Source organism: Marmota flaviventris, chromosome 2 (assembly GCF_047511675.1).
Source record: "Marmota flaviventris isolate mMarFla1 chromosome 2, mMarFla1.hap1, whole genome shotgun sequence".
Lineage (NCBI taxonomy): Eukaryota > Metazoa > Chordata > Mammalia > Rodentia > Sciuridae > Marmota > Marmota flaviventris.
Genome location: NC_092499.1, coordinates 102,355,053 through 102,377,617, shown reverse-complemented (window position 1 = coordinate 102,377,617; position 22,565 = coordinate 102,355,053). Strand labels below are relative to the sequence as shown.

Below are 22,565 nucleotides of genomic sequence, written 5' to 3'. Positions count from 1 at the left end.
ACAAACACACACGATTGTTACACCTGCCAAGTCTGGGGCAGAAGTCAGGGCGGGCAGTGAAATACGAGTTCTTAGAGACAGCCCAGTGTGTGGAGAGAACTTTGGGCAAAACACAATAAAGAAAAGACATAAGACGCGTAAACGCCAAGAAAAATTAGGCGTTGTGACAGAGCTCGAAGGACGGCACAGAGCCACGTCTGGCTTTCCCAGTCTGATCGAGGCTGCAGCTCTGCGCCTGCGCCAAACGACCGCGCTTTTGCTTGCGTGGCCGCGAGGAGGCGCAGTCGTGTTCGGATAGCATCCCAGGGGCGCTCAGACACTGGCCTTTTCCGGGTCGGAGGCGTGGACGAGAATCACTTCCTGTGACGCCGCGCGCCACTTCCTCCTCAGCTCGCCGTTGGGTCGGTGGGGACACACGCGGCCTCAACATGCGTATCGAGAAGTGTTATTTCTGTTCAGGGCCCATCTACCCCGGCCACGGCATGATGTTCGTCCGCAATGATTGCAAGGTGAGGCGGCCGAGGCAAGCGTCTGCCCAGCCGCGCTCCCGCGGGCCCAGAACGCGCCCCCTCGGCTCCGGGTTTTGCGGAGCCTGCGGGGTGTGGTCTGGGTTCTCCGCGCTGCTCTGGCGAGAGAGCCGGCCGCCTACTCGGCTTCTCTGTCCTCAGTCCAGCTTGGAGAATTGCTCCTTGCTGTTGTCGCGAGCGGAGCTTTCCACCAAGGCCATCTTGGGCGGGTTGGCTGCGCTGGGATTGAGGAGCGATCCTAACCAGCATCACCGGGGATCCCGGGGCGTCTGTTGGGGCTGTTTGATCGTTATTGGGTCAGGGCCAATTCCTGAAGCCAGTAAACTGTTGAACTCATGTCTCATCAAGCATATGCGAAGGACCGTGTCCCTAGGGACGAACAAGATATGGGACTGTCCGCAGTGCGTAGAGACTGATGGAAATGTTTTTTTGCTAAATAGGAAAGTTAGGTAGAGTTACTGGAGGTGAGTTGTGGAGGGTCATGTATAGAGAAGGTTGGAATTGGAAGTGACATGTATACCGGATTTTGAATACTGCATAAGAAACGAGAGGAGTCGGGCATGGTAGCATATGACTGTAATCCCAGCGACCTGGGAGGCACAGGTAGTGTAGAGGGCAGACTCAGCAACTTCGCAAGGCCCTGCCTCAAAATTTTTAAAAAAGGACTGGGCAGTTACCCATGTGGAGAAAGGAGAGGGCATTCTAGATTGAAGGAAAGTTAAAAGTTTGAGCAAAGATAAGGAACAGAGCTATTATATTTCTGAGGAAGTGGTTGGATTGTAAATGATAGAGGCTTGGGACTACAGATACGGAAATAAGCCTGTGAACATAAACATAGACATGCCTAGTTGTGAATGACTTTGTGAATGATAAATGAATTTTCCCTCTTGTATCAGAATGAACCTTATTCCTCCAGTTCCTAGAATTGAACTTGTCTTACATTTGTGTCTGAATTACTAGACACCTGTTAAATATACAGATTCCTGGTTTTCATAACCTCTGTGGAGTTGGAAACTTTGTTGGAGAAGGGAAGAGGATGTGAAAGGCGATTTTGACATAAAATTGTAGATCCTACTATATGGCTTTATACCTCTGTTATAGACCAGAGGTGTTAACCTTATTAAATTAAGAGCAAGGGATCCTGCTGGAGGATAGGGACCAAACCTCTTTGGGAACTTAAAGCATGTAGAAGATTTTGAATACTTCCTGGTAGGAACACAGAAATTTATAAAAACAAAAAGATTGCAAGATTGGGGTCTCATTCCCAGTGGGCAGTGTGGTTTGTAGATGATCTGGTCATCAGGATCTCATGATTTTTATCCAGTAGTGCTTCTCAGCTGGATATTGGAATTGTAACAACTTCATGAGAACTGTTGAGCTGGGTTTTGATTTGGTAGACACAGTGGAAGTTCAGGGTGATGAGGAAGTCTTTGTTGCTATCAAAGATAGTGTTGAATTGGCCAGGAGTTAGTTTGGTCCGGAGGAAGACCAGCAGACCCAGAACAGAGTTGATTATGGGAATGATTGGAGGTAGAGGCCCTGAAGCACTGACAAAGAAGAAATTTCTCATCGTTTTTATGTTGATGATTCCTGAATATGTATCTCCTCAGCTCTATATCTGAATTTTCCATTGGGTGGGGAAGTTCTGCATGTATCTCAGTGGATCTACTGAAAAAGAAATTCTTACTGCCTCAAATCTTTTTGCTTTTTGAATTAATACCACCCCTCTTCTTAAGGTAGTTTTGTTAGAAACAGAGAGTCATTGAATTTTTCATCTTTTGTGTTTACTTTTTCCAAGTCTTATCCATTTTGCCTCTGCAAGAATAATGATATCTTAACATTCTTTCTGTCCTTCCAATTTGAACTTGGTATGTGTTACCTGTATAGCCTCCTAACTAGTCTTTCAGCTTTTATGGTCTTTGCTCATGAGACTCTTTTTTAAAAAAGAATTTTTTAATTTGTAGGTGGACACAATACAGTTATTTTATTTATATGTGGTGCTGAGGATCGAACCCAGTGCCTCATGTGTGCTAGGCAAGCGATCTACCACTGAGCTATAACACCAGACCTCATGAAGTCTTTGATAGTTACTTCTCCTCTTACTCTTCTTAGGAGGCTTCACAGGGCAAAGTTAGTGCTATTGCTCTATATTTCCCCATACTTACATACACTGTTAATGAGGGCTTAATAAATGTTGGTTGGATTAGTGGAAAAAGAAAGGTTGGAACAGTGTTAGGCCAGGGTAGTTTATGAATCATTTATTGGTATGTTGAAGACTGAAGATGGTAAGGGACTAGATGAAAAGGAAATGTGAGCCTGTGAAGCTTTGGCTTATACATAGTCCATCCATGGCCTACCCAGCATAGATTTAACCACTTCCTAATGTATTTTTTTTTATTATTACTTTATACGTTATTTATATAGTTTTAAAATCTCATTGTTTATTTCTTGGTCTGATCTCAAATCTTTTTGTTTGCAAAGTAAGACTCACATTGTTAGATTAAACTTCTTAAGATAGGGCACTATGTTTTAATTATTCTGATATCCCTACCAGCTAGTAGAACCTCAGGCTTGCAGGTGGTCCTTATTTGCTAATTGAATCCTATCCTATCTCCAGTGACTCCAATCTCTTCAAATACTTCATTCTGCTATTCAGATAATACCTATTAGGTGTGGAGTCAAGTAGACTTCCTATAGGCTCTGTTTGGAGTTGAGAAGACCCAGAACAAGTTCAAACCCATCATTATCTAGATTGAGAAATGAGGATTCACTTAGGGCTTATCTATTAGGTATTAAATGTTGGAAACTTTTATTTAAAAGTTGATATTATTTGAGCTGAAAGTACTAAAATACAGTTTACTGATAACAGTTCCTGGTGGGTTACTCTAGGAGCTTGTAGTAGTTCTCATGTTTTTTAGTTGATTTGAAATTAACCAAATGTTGTCATTCAGATTTTTTAAGAGGGCTCTCTAGGTTTGTGTATAGATTGGTTTAAATTGGTATTGAAGGGAAAGTTTCTTACTGTGTGTAGTGACCTGCTTGAAGTTCCCTATAGAACAGTGTATATAAAAGTGAGCAATATTAAGATTTGTGATATACACACAGGCTTACTTAAATTACTTATACTGTTCTTTTAACATATTTAATTGTGTCACATCTTCTACGTAAGAGACTTCAAGTTAACCAGGATCCATAAGCTCAAAGAATTACTTTTAATATTTCCTCTACTAATATACACAAATTGAATTGTGTTCTATAATACTGCAAAGTAACAAAATAATGCAATTTAGACTTATAAAAACAGGGACACATTGAAGCATCATTAAGTTATAACTTAACTATTAATTAAAGGATCAGATCTTTGAGAATGAAGGTGGAAAATCAAAGTAATAAACTCTTATTATTAGATCTGTCAATACATTCTTTAGAATTAGACAATCTATTGTTGGTTTGAAATTTGGTGGTTTTATCCAGATGAAAAGATATCAATCAAAGAAGATTTCAGAATGATTGTTTGAAACTTTTACCCCCATTGGAATAAATAGAACCTTAATTTTGAGAATTATCCTGAATTGAGAAGGGACTTAAAATAGCTTTTCTTAAAACTGTTTCCTTTATTCAAGATCATTGTAAGGTATTATTTTTTATTATTTGATAACAATGATTAGTAGCTTTTATTTATATTTTCAGGCCCCTTATCCTTTAGTTGGGGTAATGTTTAACAATTACAAACGAGTTCTGTTTTCATTTATTCTCACATGTCTCTCACATTTCTAAATGGTTTAAGTAGAAAGAATTATGAGTGGAAACCGTTGTCATTTCTCAGACTTTATAATTTTTTTTGTTTTACAGGGGTAACATCTTATGATAGGACAATTTTTAACGTTGACCTTTTTTAATATTTTTTAACTTTTCTTGTAGGTATTCAGATTCTGTAAATCCAAATGTCATAAGAACTTTAAAAAGAAGCGTAATCCTCGCAAGGTCAGATGGACTAAAGCATTCCGGAAAGCAGCTGGCAAAGAGCTTACAGTGGTGAGTATAGTTAGCTGTTAATATGATTTTTACATTTTCCAAAATTTAGTTTGGGGGGAGGGTTTATGTATCTAATTAACCATAACAGGGGTTCTTATAACATGATTGTGAGTATTTCATTATATTTGGTTATAATCTTATTCTCCCATGATCCTAAAAATCATCATTCTGTAGGCTTTTGAAAAAGAAAAAATCACCAGTTTTATAGAAGTTGTTTCTTATCCTTACAAGACTAGCTCTCGAAAACAAAGGAAAACTATTTAAGTGGATTGAGGTACAATTGGAAATTGTTGTTCAATGATTTTTTTGGGGGGTTATTTTATTTGTTCTTTTTAGATATACATGACAGTAGAGTGTATTTTGACATATTATACATACATGGAGTATAACTTATTCTAATTACGATCCCATTCTTGTGGTTGAACATGATGTGGAGTTACACTGGTCATGTGTTCATACATCAGCATAGGAAATTTATGTCTTGATTGATTCTACTGTCTTTCCTATTCCCATCTCTCTCCCTTCTCTTCATTCCCTTTTGTCCAATATAATAAACTTATGTTCTTCCCTCCCCCTCCCTCTTATTGTGTTTTAGCATCTGCATATCAGAACATTGGCCTTTGTTTTTTGGAGGATTGACTTATTTCACTTAGTGTGATTGTCTCCATTTCCATTCATTTACCAGCAAATGCCTTAATTTCATTCTTCTTTATGATTGAGTAATATTCCATTATGTGTATGTTCCACATTTTCTTAATCTATCCATCTGTTGAAGGGCACCTATGTTGGTTCCATAGCTTAGCTATTGTGAACTGAATTGCTGTAAACATTGATGTAGCTGTGTCACTGTAGTATGCTGATGTTAAGTCCTTTGGGCATACACTGGTGAGTGGGATAACTGGGTCAAATGATGGTTCCATTCCAAGTTTTCTGAGGAATTTCCATACTGTTTTTCACAGTGTTGTACTAGTTTATAGTCCCACAAGCAGTGTATGAGTGTACCTTTTTTCCAACATCCTCACCAACATTTATTGTGACTTGTATTCTTCATAATTGCCATTCTGACTACAGTGAGGTGGAGTCTTAGTGTAGTTTTAATTTGCATTTCTCTAATTGCTAGAGATGTTGAATATTTTTTCATATATTTGTTGACCATTCATATTTCTCCTTCTGTAAAGTGTCTGTTCAGTTCCTTGCCCATTTATTGATTGGGTTATTTGTTTTTTGGTGTTAAATTTTTTGAGTTCTTTATATATCCTGGAAATTGAGGCTGTATAGGTGGCAAAGATTTTCTCCTGTTCTGTAGGCTCTCCATGTTAATTGTTTCCTTTGCTGTGAAGAAGCTTTTTAGTTTGATACCATCTCATTTATTGTTTCTTGATTTTACTTGTTGCACTTTAGGAGTCTTGTTGAGGAAGCTTGTTCCTAAACCGACACAATGGAGAGTTGGGCGTACGTTTTCTTCTAGTAGGCACATGGCCTCTAATGCCTAGGTCCTTGATCCACTTTGAGTTGAATTTTGTGCATGGTGAGAGATAGGGCCTTAATTTCATTTTGCTATATTTGAATTTCCAATTTTCCCAGCACCATATGTTAAAGAAGCTCTTTTCCCTAAGGTACTTTTATGGCGCCTTTGTCTAGTATGAGATAACTGTATTTATGTGGGTTTAGTTTTCATGTCCATTTTGGTGCCAATACTATGCTGTTTTTTATTACTATAGCTCTGCATTATAATTTAAGGTCTGGTATTGTGATGCCTCCTGGTTCACTTTTCTTGATGAGGATTGCTTTGGCTATTCTGGGCTTATTTTTTTCCAAATGAATTTCATGATTACTTTTTCTGTGAAGAATGTCATTGGAATTTTAGTAGGAATTGCATTAAATTGTATAGCGCTTTTGGTAGTATGGACATTTTGACAATATTAATTCTGCTTATCCAAGAATGTGGGAGATCATTTTATCTTACAAAGGTCTTCTTCAGTTTCTTTCTTCAGTGTTCTGCAGTTTTCATTGTCAAGGTCTTTTGCGTCTTTTATTAGATTGATTCCCAAGTATTTTATTTTTTATTGAAGCTATTGTGAATGGGGTGGTTTTCCTAATTTCTCTTGCAGTTGATTCATCACTGGTGTATAGGAACACAATTGGTTTATGCTATTCAAGGATTTGAGAGGAAACTAGGAGATTAAAGGATTCTTGAATGGCAGTTCAAGATGAGGTTTGTAATAACACTCATTTGTCAGTTTCTGATTGTTAGTAGTTTTGGTATTAAGAGAAATAGTGGGAAGTCTAGAATGAGATTTCATTGGATGTATCACACTGATCATATTGATGTTATTGAGTTGATAAAAGGATCTATTAATGCTTGTTCCCTGTAAAGGGAGACAGTGAAGGCTATAGTATGGGCTAGCTTTGAGGGAAAAAGAATTTTAAACTGTCCCTTATTCTACGGCCTCTTCTTCCTTCAGAACCCATAACCTTTTTCCCTCTGCACTATTTAAGGGTGGTATCTACAAACATTTGGCATGAATCCCTTTTCTGGCTTCCCAGAAACAGTGTTTTTCAGTGAACATGAAATAGTATTAGATAGGATGCAAGTGCAATCATAATTATTGTCACAAAAATAATGTTCAGTATGAATAAGAAGCAGCAAAGCACCTCAAATGCAAGTGATACTCGCTGAGTTGCTTAGTGCCTTGCTTTTGCTAAGGCTGGCTTTCAACTTATGATCATCCTGCTTCAGCCTCCTGAGCCACTGGGATTACAGACATGCACCACCGTGCCTGTCTATTTGACTCTTTTGATCTATGAATAATGGCAGCTTCATATGATTCAATATAATACCAAAGTTTATGTATACCTTTATACCATCATTGTTCAGTGCCCCTCTTTAGATGGGGGTAATATTCTCCACTCCTCTCTCTTTGAGACTCATCTGTATATATAGAGAGAGGTGAACATCTTATAAATGGAGGTATAAAAAGGAGAAAAAGATTGAAAACCCATATTCTCTGGGATCACACTGGTGGGAGAAGGTAAATCCTAATATGTGTCCCCTCAGAACTTTTGTAAAAAGAAGAATGTTTTAAGAAATGCTTCCTTTTTACTTCTTTTACCAGCACTGTGTTTCTTTTTGCAGGATAACTCATTTGAATTTGAAAAACGTAGAAATGAACCTGTCAAATACCAGCGAGAACTATGGAATAAAACTAGTAAGTCACAGGGGAATACAAAGAATATTCAGGAGAGACTGGTTTAGGGTGTTACTATAACTTTAAATGTCAGTTTGTTCTTTAAATATTAGGTCTATAATTTTTATTGCTTTGCTTTTAAATGTTTTTATTCTCTTTTTCATGGTTGTATTTATATATTTAATTATGAGCTATTTGAATTCCTTTACAGAGTTGGCTGAGGTTCCATTATAAAAATAATATAAAATTAAATTTGAAGGGCCCACACAGAGGTGTCAAAAACATACAAAACTCTGAAAAAAATAGAGAATGAAAAATAATCTTTAGTTGAGTGTGGCACAGTTAAAATATACATAAAACTCCAAGGCACTTTACCACTTTAGATCATTTAGTTTAGGACTATAAACTGTATTTTGAAGACATTATAAAGTTTAATACTTAAAAAAAAAACCAGACTGGGGATGTAGCTTAGTGGTAGATTGCTTTCCTAGCATACTTAAGGCCTGGATTTCATCTTCAAACTGGAAAAAGAAAAAAAAGTACAGCATTTAAGGTGATCATTACAAATTTTTCTAAGATAACTTGTACGTATTTGACTTAGGTAAAAATGAAACTATAGATTTTACTGAAATTTAAAATAATACCTAGTCTTCCCCACTCTCCACCCTCAAGAAGTAGGCAGACTTTTAATGAAAAAAGTCCTATGTGTGGTAAAACTTAGTCTCTTGAGAGAGCTTGTAGATTCCACTGTTCATGCATGATCAAGGTCACACATAGTCTTTGCCCTCTTTATTGAGTACTCATTAGATAGTAATTGGTTCAGGTATTATAACAGAGTCTCATTCCTAGCCCCACTTATTAATACCTCTGTAAATTCTGTAAGAAGCAGTGTTAATTCATTGATTTTTTTTTTTTTTTTCCTGTACAGATTCTGTTATCCTTTTGCACTAGGATTCTAAAAATAGACTTTTGAAAAAGAGCTGCTGGGTAGACAGTATGAAAGTCTAAATATTGTTTCTTATACAGTAAAAATTGTCAGTAGTGTTCCAGAAAAATATATTATACTCTTCTAAGGAATTTGTTCATTCCTAGTTACTCCCCATTTTTCATATATATATGACTAGTCAGAATTGAGATGTGTTATATATGTAAAATTCATATTGGATTGTGAAGACTTAGTATGAAAACAGAGATCAAATATTTGATTAACAATTTTTTACGTTGCTGTACATGTTGAAAATGACAGTTTTTTTGGGTATGTTGAGCTAAACAAGATTTATCCTTTTATTTTCACCTGTGTCTTTTTACTTTTTTTTTTTAAAATACAGCTACTGGACAATTTAAAATTACATATGTATTTTTTTTTTTAAATTTTTTATTGTTGGTTGTTCAAAACATTACATAGTTCTTGATATATCATATTTCACACTTTGATTCAAGTGGGTTATGAACTCCATTTTTACCCCATATACAGATTGCAGAATCACATCAGTTACACATCCATTGATTTACATATTGCCATACTAGTGTCTGTTGTGTTCTGCTGCCTTTCCTATCCTCTACTATCCCCCCTCCCCTCCCCTCCCCTCTTCTCTCTCTACCCCCTCTACTGTCATTCATTTCTCCCCCTTGTATTATTTTTCCCTTTCCCCTCACTTCCTCTTGTATGTACTTTTATATAACCCTGAGGGTCTCCTTCCATTTCCATGCAATTTCCCTTCTCTCTCCCTTTCCCTCCCGCCTCTCATCCCTGTTTAATGTTAATCTTCTTCTCATGCTCTTCCTCCCTACTCTGTTCTTAGTTACTCTCCTTATATCAAAGAAGACATTTGGCATTTGTTTTTTAGGGATTGGCTAGCTTCACTTAGCATAATCTGCTCTAATGCCATCCGTTTCCCTGCAAATTCTATGATTTTGTCATTTTTTAATGCAGAGTAATACTCCATTGTGTATAAATGCCACATTTTTTTTTTATCCATTCGTCTATTGAAGGGCATCTAGGTTGGTTCCACAGTCTTGCTATTGTGAATTGAGCTGCTATGAACATCGATGTAGCAGTGTCCCTGTAGCATGCTCTTTTTAGGTCTTTAGGGAATAGACCGAGAAGGGGAATAGCTGGGTCAAATGGTGGCTCCATTCCCAGCTTTCCAAGAAATCTCCATACTGCTTTCCAAATTGGCTGCACCAATTTGCAGTCCCACCAGCAATGTACAAGTGTACCCTTTTCCCCACATCCTCACCAGCACTTGTTGTTGTTTGACTTCATAATGGCTGCCAATCTCACTGGAGTGAGTATCTTAGGGTGGTTTTGATTTGCATTTCTCTGACTGCTAGAGATGGTGAGCATTTTTTCATGTACTTGTTGATTGATTTTATGTCCTCCTCTGAGAAGTGTCTGTTCAGGTCCTTGGCCCATTTGTTGATTGGGTTGTTTGTTCTCTTATTGTCTAATTTTTTGAGTTCTTTGTATACTCTGGATATTAGGGCTCTATCTGAAGTGTGAGGAGTAAAGATTTGTTCCCAGGATGTAGGCTCCCTATTTACCTCTCTTATTGTTTCTTTTGCTGAGAAAAAACTTTTTAGTTTGAGTAAGTCCCATTTGTTGATTCTAGTACATATGTATTTTGTCTTATTGGATAGTACTGATATACATTCTGGATTATAATTGAACTCATTTTCTTTATAGCCATGACTCCCGTAGACATTTTTCAAAACAGTTGGATTATGGTGGTTGAGAATGTAGCAATATTGATTGGTTCATTTTACCAGTATTTGTCATGACCACACCATATCCCAGGCACTTGAAGAAAAAATTTTCATGACTAGAAATGTGCTGTCTTTTGTCTATGGAGATTGCAAACTAAGAATGGGAAAAGTTATCAATAATCCAAGCTCTCTGTGTGATAAAATTTGAAAAGCACTGGACTGGTTTAAATATAAGAAAAGTTTAAAAGCAAAGGCTTTGTAAAAAAATTAGAGAAGGTTGACAGTGATGTCAACTAAAAGTATATTCCTTTTTTAGCTTTTTCAGTAAGGATTGTTTTTGCAGTGGATTTTTTTCCACTTAAATTAATCTGTAAATCAATAATAAATGTTCATTAAAGCACTTGTTGATTATAATCATGTTGCTTGAATGTACACGTGTTTTCTGATTTTATGAATTTTTTTGTAGTTGATGCAATGAAGAGAGTTGAAGAGATCAAACAGAAACGCCAAGCTAAATTTATAATGAACAGGTATGAATATTTGTGTAGAGTAATAGTAGATATCTAGAAGCATTATTATCTTTCGAGACTTTTTATTTTGACATGACTTAGATTTGCAAAAAACTTTGACGAATAGTATAAAGAACTGTCATATATTCTGATAGCATTTTCTCATATTTACTTAATCTTTGATACTATATGGTAAGTTGAAGATGTAATGCCCTTTTTTCCTGAGTATTCTTTAATAAGAATATTCTCTTCCATAAACACAGTGTAATTATCAAAATCAGGGAGTAAACATTAATGCAAAACTATTATTATATCATCTGTAGACCCTGTTTTAATTTCACTAGTTGTTCTCATAGTGTCCTTCATAGTAACAGAAAAATCCTGGATCATGCATTGCATTTAGTTTTCATATCTCTTTCATCTCCTTTAATCTGGATAGTTTTTTGTCTTTTGTTTGTTTTAATATTACATTGATACTTTTGAAGAGTATAAATTGTTGTATTATGGAACATTCCCTCCACCTTAAAAAAATGTTTTTATTAGTGCATTTTAGTTACACATAGTAGTAGGGTTCGTTTTGACATAATCATATATGCATGGAATATAAGTTGTTCCATTTTAGTCCCCAGTGCTTCATCTTTTCCTCTCTTTCTCCCTCCCTGTCCCTATTTCCCTTTTTTTCTACTCTACTGGTCTTCTATTTATTCACTGTTTTTTCTTTATTTTATGCTCTATAGATTCAAATAGAGGTGGAATTCATTGTGGTATATTCATACACACACACAACATAATTTTGTCAGTTGCATTCCACATTTTTTCCTTTTTCCCATCCCTCTTCTTTCCGCCTCAATCCCCTTCCTCTACTCCACTGATCTCCCTTCTATTTTCTTGGGGAAACCCCTCCCTCTTTTCCCACTTACTTTGCTCTAGCTTCTGTAAGAGAAATCATTTGATCTTTAACTTTCTGAGTCTGGCTTATTTTACTCAGCATGATGTTATTCAGTTTCATTTATTTACCAGTAAATGCCATAATTTTAATTCTTCATTATGGCTGAATAAAACTCCATTGTGTGTATATACTGTATTTTTTTTATTCATTATCTGTTTGTGGGCATCTGGGGTGGTCCCCTAACTTGACTGTTGTGAATTGTCATTGATGTGACTGTATTAGTATAGTATGCTGATTTTAGTTCTTCGGGGAAATACCAAGAAATGGGATAGCTGGATCACATGGTGATTCTTCCTAGTCTTTGAGGAATCTCTGAACTGCTTTCCAAAGTGATTATTACTAATTTGCAGGTTTACCAACACTGTATGACCATACCTCATCAGCATTTATTTTTTTTGTATTCTTGATAGTTGCTGTACTGATTGGAGTGAGATGAAATCTCAATGTAGTTTTGTTTTGCCATTTCTCTGATTGCCAGTAATAGTGAACATTTTTTTCATGTATTTTTTGACCATTTGTATTTTTTCTTTTGAGAAATGTCTGTTTAGCTCTTTTGCCCATTTATTGATTGGGTTATTTGGGTTTTTTTGGTTTGCTGTTTTATGGCTAACAAGAAGTTCTAAGCTTCTAATTAGCTTCTAAGAGCTAATTCTCTGCGTTAACCCAATATTAGCTCTTTCTCTGGAGCAAGAACATTTGCTTTTAATCTAATCACTGTGGAAGTCTGTCAAAGCATTGAAGTTTTTAAGTTTTGTGGCTTAAAAAAATGCTAAAACCTATCAGAAAGGGGGCCTGAATATTTGAGAACTAGTTTGTTAGCACTTCTGTTGAACATCACTGGTGTTTGTGCTCTTTTAATTACTGAATGATTAAAGAAAATTACAACACACAGAGCTTGTTATTTATTTGAGGAGAAAGATCTAGAGATTTTAACAGATTGTTTTATATAGTAGAGTTGCCATATGTACTTAATAGAAATTGGTGTCCAAAACTTGATAATTTTTTAATCATATCTTTCATTCACTCAGTAAATATATATTGAGCACCCATTTTGTGTCATACCAGGCACCAGGAGGAATATAGTGAATGAATAAGTGGGTAGTGTTGGATTCCTGTTTAAGCAGGCAGAAACTAGACAATAATATTTTTGAGTTTGATTTGTTGGGGGTAGAAAATGTACATCTTGAGCCAGTGGCGGTAGCATATGCTTGTAATCCTAGCAGCTTGGGAGGCTGAGACAGGAGGATTGCAAGTTCAAAGCTAGCCTCTGCAATAGGTGGGGGAGCACTAAGCGATTCAATGAGACCCTGTCTTTAAATAAAATACAAAATAGAGCTGGGGATGTGGCTTAGTGGCCAAGTTCCCCTGAGTTCACTTCCCGGTACCAAAAAAAGATGTACATCTCTAAGGGTTTAATAAGTGACTTTACCTTTAAATTTGGGAATAGATGCAAGGTAGATGACAAAGTTCATTGCTTGCCACCTCAGAATAATTTGAAAGACCCTGATAGACTATTCATATGCTCCTTCTGGGTGATGGGAGTAGGGGAAGAAGAAAAGGGAGAGAACAGAAAGGTAATCATCTAGTTTGCATTTCTTATCAGTACGGCTTACTTAATGAAATTTAGTAGCAATACTATTAATTATTGTTTCTTAAAGAAGTTTTTAGTAACTGAAGTTTGGCTTTGATATGTTTTATCCTAGATTGAAGAAAAATAAAGAGCTACAGAAAGTTCAGGACATTAAAGAAGTCAAGCAAAACATCCATCTTATCCGAGCCCCTCTTGCAGGTCAGTACTATATTGCATGGGAGTTCTCTGTTTTTTGTATAGAGATGAAGTGTATATTTTTGTGGTCTATGTAATTGAGTACTTTCTTACGGTATTTTTAAACACTTAAATATTATTTATTGTACATTTATGATATGATTTTATTTATAAAAATATAATTTATTAAGCCAGAGGCTGAGATAGGAGGGTCCACTTGATAAGTTTGAGACCAGCCTGGACGACATAGTGAGACCCTATTTAAAAAAAAAAAAAAAAAATCAGTTTTTCTGTTTTGGCCAATCTGTTGCATATGGTGTTTCTTTTTCCTCTTCATAATATCCTGTCTTGCATACAATATTTTTCCCATGTTAAAGTGATCTGAGTAGTAATTTCATAGAAGATTTTTGCCTCACACCTGTTTTGATTATTAGTGGTTCTCAAACTTTGGTGCATATTGGAATGACTTGGAGGAACTTATTATAAATGTAAAGTCCCAGGCTGTTAGTAGATCTCCATGTAATGCTGATACTAAAAGCTGAGGGCTGCTTTTTTGTTTTAAAACCTTGTCTTTGTTATTTATTGTATTTTACTGGTAGTCACTGTTTTGGGCAGTTATTTGTGTGCATAGTATTGAGGTGCATACTCAGCTGGCACCAAGTATAATTTTTTTTTCTAAAAATTTACTTATGTAGGTTATGTAAAGAGAGAAATTTTGCCTAAGTCTTATTAATAAAAGGCAAATTCTGAAACTGCATGTAGATTTGTGTAAAAGTCCTACTTAGATTATATTTGTACTAAATTCTATTTAAACAAAGTAGATAAAATTTGTTTTCAGTGTACCCCCAGAACAACAGAAATGAGCCACAGTAACTTTATTTTTAAAAAGGGGTTTTACTGAGGGTGAAATGCAAAATGTCTGTAGATGCTTATTACTTTATGCATTTATAAGATCTAAGATCTGTAAAAGTTCAGCTTATTACTCTTAAATTTCTTAGAATTGGTTAATATTGTAAAGCACATAGGATCCTTTATAAAGTATAAAGGATCACATTGAATTAATTATGTTTTTTGTTATTTATTTAAAGGCAAAGGAAAGCAGCTGGAAGAAAAAATGGTACAGCAGTTACAACAGGATGTGGACATGGAGGATGTTTCTTAAAAATCTTATTCTATAATTATTTCTATGTGTACATTTGAAAATCTCCTTTGGAGACTTAGAATTTAATTCTAAATAATTTTTATATAAGGTCACTGAAGTGAAAGGTGATTACAAATACTGTTCTCCTACATTGCTATCTGTAAAGCATCAGATTATGGATGTTAGATTGCACCTCATTGTAATGTCTTCATTGATAGACATGCTTATGTAAATCATGAAAATTCTGTTTATAAATGCACAAATGGATTGTGGACAGAATGGTCATGCCTTTTGGATAATGGCACTAGGCAGCATTTATGTAATAAGTAATTACAAAAATTCATGGCCAGTGATAGGTAAAATCAAATTTTCTTTGCAGTAAAATGTTCCCTTTATTATGTTATAGAAGGGAGGATACAACAAGGAACTAACAATTTGTATGGCAATCTCAAAGTCTTTAATTTTTATTTTAGTATTTTCTGTTTTGATTTATTAGCCTAAAGGAGCATAATGGCCAAATACCATGAAGCCTAGTTATGCTAAGCTGTTTTGACCTGGTTTACCTGTTCTTGGCAGGTAGTTGTGAGTGTTTGTGAGGAGAGCTGACTAATCTTTACTTGAAATGGCACTATATTATTTCTGCTTTAGAGAATACTCAGTTCTAATTTGTGATTCCTGTTAGAGCAAGCTCCCTTCCTCCTCCCCCTGATGTAGAAGCAAAGAAATCCTAGTGTCTTAAAATTTGTTGTGGAGTTTTCTTTTCTTTTCTTTTTTTTTTTTTTATTGGTTGTTCAAAACATTATAAAGCTCTTGACATATCATATTTCATACATTAGATTCAAGTTGGTTATGAACTCCCAAATTTTACCCCAAATACAGATTGCAGAATCACATCGGTTACACATCCACATTTTTTTTAAAAAACAAGTTCTTAATTGTTATGGAATATAGAATTTATGGGTATAACATCTGCCCATTATTTGTACATGAAATAAAAACATTTTTAGTGTGTGCCTATATATTATTTAAAGATACTAAAAAAAGTATGAGGTATTTTTACTTGGAAGAAAATAACTTTCTTTACACATGCTACTGTATTAGGAAATATAGTTAATTAAAGAGAAATATATGCTTAGTATTTTGTGTTTCTGTACTTTTATATTATTATGACTCTAAGTGTGTTAAGGATATTGAATAATAGGTTATCTTTTTTCAGGGAAGAAATTAGAATACATTACAGATACTTAGGGTAACAAAGTGATGGCTAATTTTTAATTTTAGTGTCAGGTAGTAAAAAATTAATCAGTCTCTGGACCAACTGTTAGAAGACCTGAATTCCAATGTGGTTTTGCCTTTGTGTTCTTATTTATAATAAAAATATGGCATATTTGTAAACAACATTATTGATGTGAAAATTATAGGTGAGGAAAGGTATTTCTTGAGATGTTTTCCTATATACTGTATTTGTTTTAATATGAGCATGTTTAAAATTACATACTGTTAGGAAGCAACTTTTCTACCTTCCTATGTAGGGAGGAAGCTGCTGTTGCTTTGAGACAATCAGTTTTGGAAATTGGTTGAATTGAAGAACTGATGTACTTAGGTTTAGCATCCTGACAGTTCTCTGCATCCTCAGGATTTCACAGTATTTTGAGAACCCAGATCTCATTCTAAACTATATGGATTTACATGCCACAGTTCTATCTCTCCTTTCCTCTGAGTTTGGTTGGATCACTGAGAAGAGTTGGCTAACCCTTTAAAAACATGGCTTATGCTTGCATGGTATGATACTTTTAGGCTGCTGCTATTTCAGCTTATCTGGCTGAGACCTCTGCTGAGCAGTTAGCATAACACAGAAGTATCAAATTTTCTCGACACTTCCTACACACTTTTATATTCTTTATTTGTTTAAGAAAATATAGGATTGGAATCATGGGAAGGGATATCCTTCCTACATTCCTTCTGATACTTTTAAGAATGTAGAAAGAAAACTTCCATGTTAAAACAATTTCTTGAAAATAGAAATCTTGGCTGGTAGCACACTTGCCTAGCATGTATGAGGCACTGGGTTCAATTCTTAGCGCCACATATAAATAAATAAAGGTCTATCAACAATTAAAAAAATATTTTTTTAAAAATAGAAATCTTAAGAAGGTGTTTATCCAGTAGATAGGAATTCAAGAAGGGCCAGTCCACTTCACAATATCCCACAAAGTAGATATCGTGATTTTCATTTTGTTGATGAAAAAATTTGAGGTCTTTACCACACAGCTAAAAAGATGGAGGAGATAGGGACTTGTGTTCATATAAGTCTGTTTACAGAGTTGCTCTGCTATACGTGGAAAGGACTTATTCAGTCTCACATGATTGCTAACAGAAGACTCTGCAAGTTATTTGAGTAACATTTAACTTGATTTTGACTTAATTTCTCTATCTGAAAAATATAATAATGGGCTCAACCTTAGGATTGTAAGAATTCAATTAGGAAATGTACTTCAAGCCACCACCATAGTAAATTAGTTAAAATATTAGCTTTTACACCTATTGTGTGAATTCACAGCAGCAGTTGACTCTGACTAAGGACAGAGGTGGAGGTATTAGGGTTTGGGATAGCTGTGGTTAAATTGAGTATGGTGTACTTAATCCCAATGTCAATTCTAGTCTTTAAATTAGCCAGAAAGTTAAATTTCTATGAAGAGCATCTTGTTTCCCATTCTTTGAAGAGTGGGAGAGGGAGTACATTACTGGTTCCTCTTAGTAATTTAAAAAGATGAATATCCATAATTTTAGGGGGTGATTTAAGTAATATAAGGGATATTCTTCCTCCCTCCCTGTCCTTCAGCTTATGTTTTAAAAGGAGATCTGGGAAAAGGCATCAGTTTACTCTCTCATAGATTGTGTCAATTCTAATATGAATGAGGACTACTTTGTAAAAGTTAACATAGTAGCTTGCTGAATTAAGTGTATTCAAAGATAAGGGGGGAAAATCAATATTAACTCATTTTGTATCATCCCAGATGTGGAATACCTATAAAAACTTCAATACAGTATATGATGTACAATATGTAATTACATAATGATTATTAGTGTTAATATATGTAAGCTCTAGATTATAACTTCCTATCTATTTTAATGTACCCGTGTCAGTTTCATTGAGATATTCAAAGAATTGAAAAACGTGGGCCTTGTTGGGTTAAAAAAAAACAACTTGGTTTCCAGGGCTCTGAAGGAGTTTTCTGAAGTCTGTGTTCCTTTATTAACATATAGCAAGTGACCTACTTGCTTGTCTTTATGCTGAGTGTATCAGTCAGCTTCTTGTTGATTTGAATCATTTTTTACATCTGTTGGTGAAATGTTTAAAGAGAGAAATAACTCTTATGCCTTCTGGTGTCATGGGGTAAACCTCTGAATTAAGCTGTTCCAAGTGAACACTCTCCCTAGGGTTTTAATGTTTATCCTTTGAAGTTATCAGGGGTTGGAGTTAAAGCTTCTGCCACATGATCTTCCCTGGAGTACTGGTTGCCTATTCTCTTTTTCTAGCCTTCCAGTGATTCTGTGGCACCCTATAATCCTGCTAATAAATTTCTTTTTGCCAAAGTTTACAACCCAAAATCTTGACTGATAGACATCCCCTCTTTAGGAAAGCTAGGCAACCCATTTCTATGGTAATCATCCAGCACATGGGGACTGTCTTATCCCAGACACATTAAGGTACCAAGATGGAAAGTGCTCAATAAATATTGACTAAATGAAAAATGAGGGTGTACTGAGTTTACTTCAGTCTATTTTATAAATAATCAGTAACTTGAAAAACATAAGGAATAAGTTATAGTAGACACTAAAAGGGAAGCAGCCTGTGTGACTGACTTGCCTGCATTGTTGGAAAGGCTTGCTGAGGGAGAACAGTTTGAGCCTTGGGTTGCATACCTGCTTTGTTGGTTAAATCTATGTATGTCTAATGGGGATAGTCTGAAGCTATATTTCTGGGACTGTCTGGAACATTCAAGGAATCCTAGGAAAGACAGCATGAAGTGTTTTGGGCACATTTCTTAACATTTGTCTGAATCTTGATTTGTTATCAGAATAGTCCCTTATTTCAGGAGTCAAGAGTCTAAAAGTAGAAATAAAGAAAAATAGTTGGGGGGAAATCTCAGATATTACCAAAAAGTATAGACTGGTCCTTTTGTATTGTTTTTTAAATTGATGCAAAATATTTATTCCAAGTAAGTTATTTTATGCAGTGGTTTTTCCCCTCAGCAGACTTGTGATAACCACATCTTTTAAATCTGTAAATAATGTTATCAAAATAATCTTTGAAATCTCACAAAAATTTATATTTTACAATCCACCCTGAATATCAAGGCTGCAAGAATAACACAACATTTCCTATATCCAAATATTTTCAGCTGTACCCAAAAAGGAAAAAGAAAACAAAAACAAACAAAAAACCACATATGTTTTGTTAAGGGCTAAAGTTACCTGAGCCAAAAATAAAATAAAATATCCAAATTATTAGCATTAATTTAATACAATTATAACTTCAATAGTCACTTTGTCATTGACAATGATTGCTTGAGCACAGGGGTGAGTGCCCCAAGGGCTGGTAGTAGACGCTGTTGCTGCAGACCAGTGTCTCCTCCTCTCTGCATTTCTGCACTGCCAGCTGCCATCTGTGCATCGCCCCATATGTACTGTGTGTGTGTATTTAAAAAATCTTTCCCACCACCCAAACTTCTATTAAGCAGGTAACAGGGAAGAACACAACATAAGCTAAACAAGCCAACTGCTCTTTCTTTGGGATATGATTATTTCCCTTGTGCATGAAATATTCAACAACATAAGAAAAGGAAAAGAACAATTTCTTTTGTATATTTCCTAAACACACAAGCTGAGTTTACAAAGTCAGATTAACTGTGAGCATTTATATGCCTACTTCCAGGCATCGTCATCTGATGTTTCACTGCTACTCGTTTCTGTGTCTGAGTCCTCAAACTCTGCTTTACAAGTGCTTCTCCAAGGGGAGAATAGGCTGGAACAGCGGCTCTGCAAGAAGCCATTCTTTCTGAAGCCATTTCTTCTCAGCTGCTCTTGTCTTCATATGGAACTCTTTTAGCTCATCCTCTGTGAGAGGAAGCAATTCTCATCATTTTCAGGATATTCTTGCCATCCCATTGATTTCAATAACCTGTGCTCTGCTTCCAGAGAGTGTGAAAGGACCGCCCCCTTCTACTACAGGGAGAGAGAGACCATTCTGAAGACAGCCTTCCTCCCCATTTTCCTTTGGTTCAGGTGTGCTGTTGTCCTCCAAATCCTCCAGCTTGTCACAGTCTCTGTTCTCTGCAAAGTCTCCATTTCAGTCATCCTTCAGGGTCTTTAGGAATTCACTCTTCCTGTCAGTGGTTTGGCTGGTCAACTTAGAGGAGAGGAGCTGATCTCAATTGGAGGGGTAATGCTGGAGGGACTCTCTTTGGGAGAGCTGAGAACTGCGCCACCAGCCAGTACCACTGGTTTGGTAACAGAAATTGGATTGGTAAATGACTCCCGGCCAGAGGAAAGGGATCCTGATTTGTGTTCCATTCTGCTAGATTTCCATGCATTGGGCTTGGAAAGAGGTGGTGCAGGCTTAGGAACCAAGTTTTTATAGACACTTGGAACCATAGTTGATGATTTGTTCCCATTTGCATGGTGAGATCCTGGTGAGGTGAATGCAGCAGAGAAGACAGCAGCAGGATCCTCTTTGGAAACTTTTTTGATAACTAGAATCTTGGAGGGTTGCTTGGCACTAGGTGGGTTTTCCCACACTCCAGAAGGGGTCCCAATAGGTCTGCATGGCTGATTCTGTTTGCCAGCTTCTGGATTCAAAGAAGGCAAGTCTTCCTCTTCAAACTGCAACTTTTCCACCTTGTCTTCTTTCTTTTCTTCCCTAATCTCTGTAGGTGGCTTTTCTTGAAAGGCACAGCCTTTCCGGAATGAAAACTGCCATTCCAGTGTTGATGGTTCCCTGTGCCACCTCCTCTACGCTGGTTCATGCCATCATGACCTCAGGAAGAACTATGCCAACCAGATAGGTTCCCTGTGATTCCAGCATATGTTCTCTTAGAGACACCAGAGTCCACAGAATCATGGCGGAAGAGGGAGGGCTGATGCCATGAAAGGGGCCCATTGTTAAAAAAGCCATCAGAGGAATTGTGTCAACAATGGCTCACCTCAGGGCAGGTGCTCTCCATGTTTTTCAAAGGCGCATGTAGGTGATTTAGCTGACTGTGGTGTTGAGAAATTTAGCCAAGCAGGAACAAAGTCATACTGCGCCATTTAGGTCCAGTGTCTCTTTTCAGCAAGGTGAGGCATCCAACCTCATGGCCAGGATCCCAGAATGTAACCTCCGTGGTCCTGTTTTCCAACCTCTGTGGTCCTGTTTTCCAAACTCCTTGAGGCTATCAGCTGGTTCTCTCAAGAGGTCTTCTTGTTAAAAAGGTGCTTAAGCAGTCTGGCCAGCAGCATGCCTTGTGATGAAGCACAAAGAAGCCTGGCTCTGGGTGGCTCACTTTCTGAGTCCCTTTAATTGCTCATCCTAAACTACCTAGTTCCTGACTCGATTCCAAAGGGGGAAGGGGAAAGAGGAAGCGAGAAGGGGAACATAAAAATATTTGTTACGTTTAAAAAAGGGGGTAAGGGGAAAGAGCAATGTCTAGTTCACCTCATTCAACTTCCTTGAGTAACGGCACTATGATGTTGCTTAAATAGGTAATACATGGACATTTGCACAGTGCGTGGGAACTGTTCATAACAAGGTCATAGCTATACAGACAGGTGGCCTCAGGTGTGGGCAAGTAATGTCATCAAGGTGATAGACAAAAAAAATATAATATTAGAGCACTATAAAAGATCTTCTGAGTAGTCAACTCCAGTGGCAAACAACCACATGACAAAGTCCTTAAAACATAAATGTCATTATTCTTACACAACTGCTAAAAAATAGTGTGCAGATATGTATTTATGTTTGTCTTAAACTCTAAACATATATGAAACCTTGTTTAAAAAAAAATCAGGAACTTGATACACTTTTCCCTCCACAGAAGGCAAATTTCTTGGTATAAAGCTCCTAAATATATATTCTATTTCTTTGGTCTTCAATATTTATAAATTCAGAACAAAATTAAAACAAGTAGAAAGAGGGGGTTAGGAATAGTCAAGGAGAAAGTTCCAAAATGAAGTTTTCTTCTCTTCAGTTTTCTGTATTTCACTTGTTTTGCATCTTCTTCAAAAATGAATTCAGCTAATGGAGGGTGATATGAAGAATCTTCTATTGCTTTGGTAGAGAAGTCACTTTTTATTTTGGATCCATTTCCATCATTACTCAATCATTAACAAGGCCACATGAATCTACCAACCTTCCCTCCTTCACACATGCTCACACGTGGGCGTCCTTGAGACTCCAGCCCCCAGCAGGCCTCAGGGCTCTGCTCCACAGGCCTTCGAGGGTCGTCGTTGGGGGGAGCCCTAGGTGCGGCCCTGGAGGCATTGCGCCCCAGTCCCAGCGTAGGGCGGGTTTCTCTGGTCCTTTTGTATTTTGAGAAACTATTTGCTTTTGGAAATCTAGCTGTTAAATATTTGTTTTGTATTCTAGTAATATGTAGTTAGATGCCCCTCTACTTCCAATGGGGCTATGTCTTGATAAACTCATCATAAGTTGAAAATACCTTCAGTGAGAATATGTTGAACACACATAACCTACCAAATGTTAC

General features: G+C 36.5%; 1 protein-coding gene and 1 pseudogene across 1 annotated transcript; one reads left to right on the top strand and one right to left on the bottom strand.

Annotated features, from left to right (window-relative positions):
- Positions 1–362: 362 nt before the first annotated feature.
- On the top strand, positions 363–15,958 carry Rsl24d1 (ribosomal L24 domain containing 1). Its single transcript, XM_027926132.2, has 6 exons — positions 363–509; positions 4,449–4,562; positions 7,699–7,771; positions 10,923–10,986; positions 13,618–13,703; positions 14,768–15,958. Exons 1-6 carry the CDS (start codon positions 429–431, stop codon positions 14,839–14,841), a joined length of 492 nt encoding a protein of 163 aa, XP_027781933.1. The 5' UTR covers positions 363–428; the 3' UTR covers positions 14,842–15,958.
- Positions 15,959–19,308: 3,350 nt separating this feature from the next.
- Positions 19,309–21,205, bottom strand: LOC114084988 (vasculin-like protein 1 pseudogene; annotated as a pseudogene).
- Positions 21,206–22,565: the final 1,360 nt, after the last annotated feature.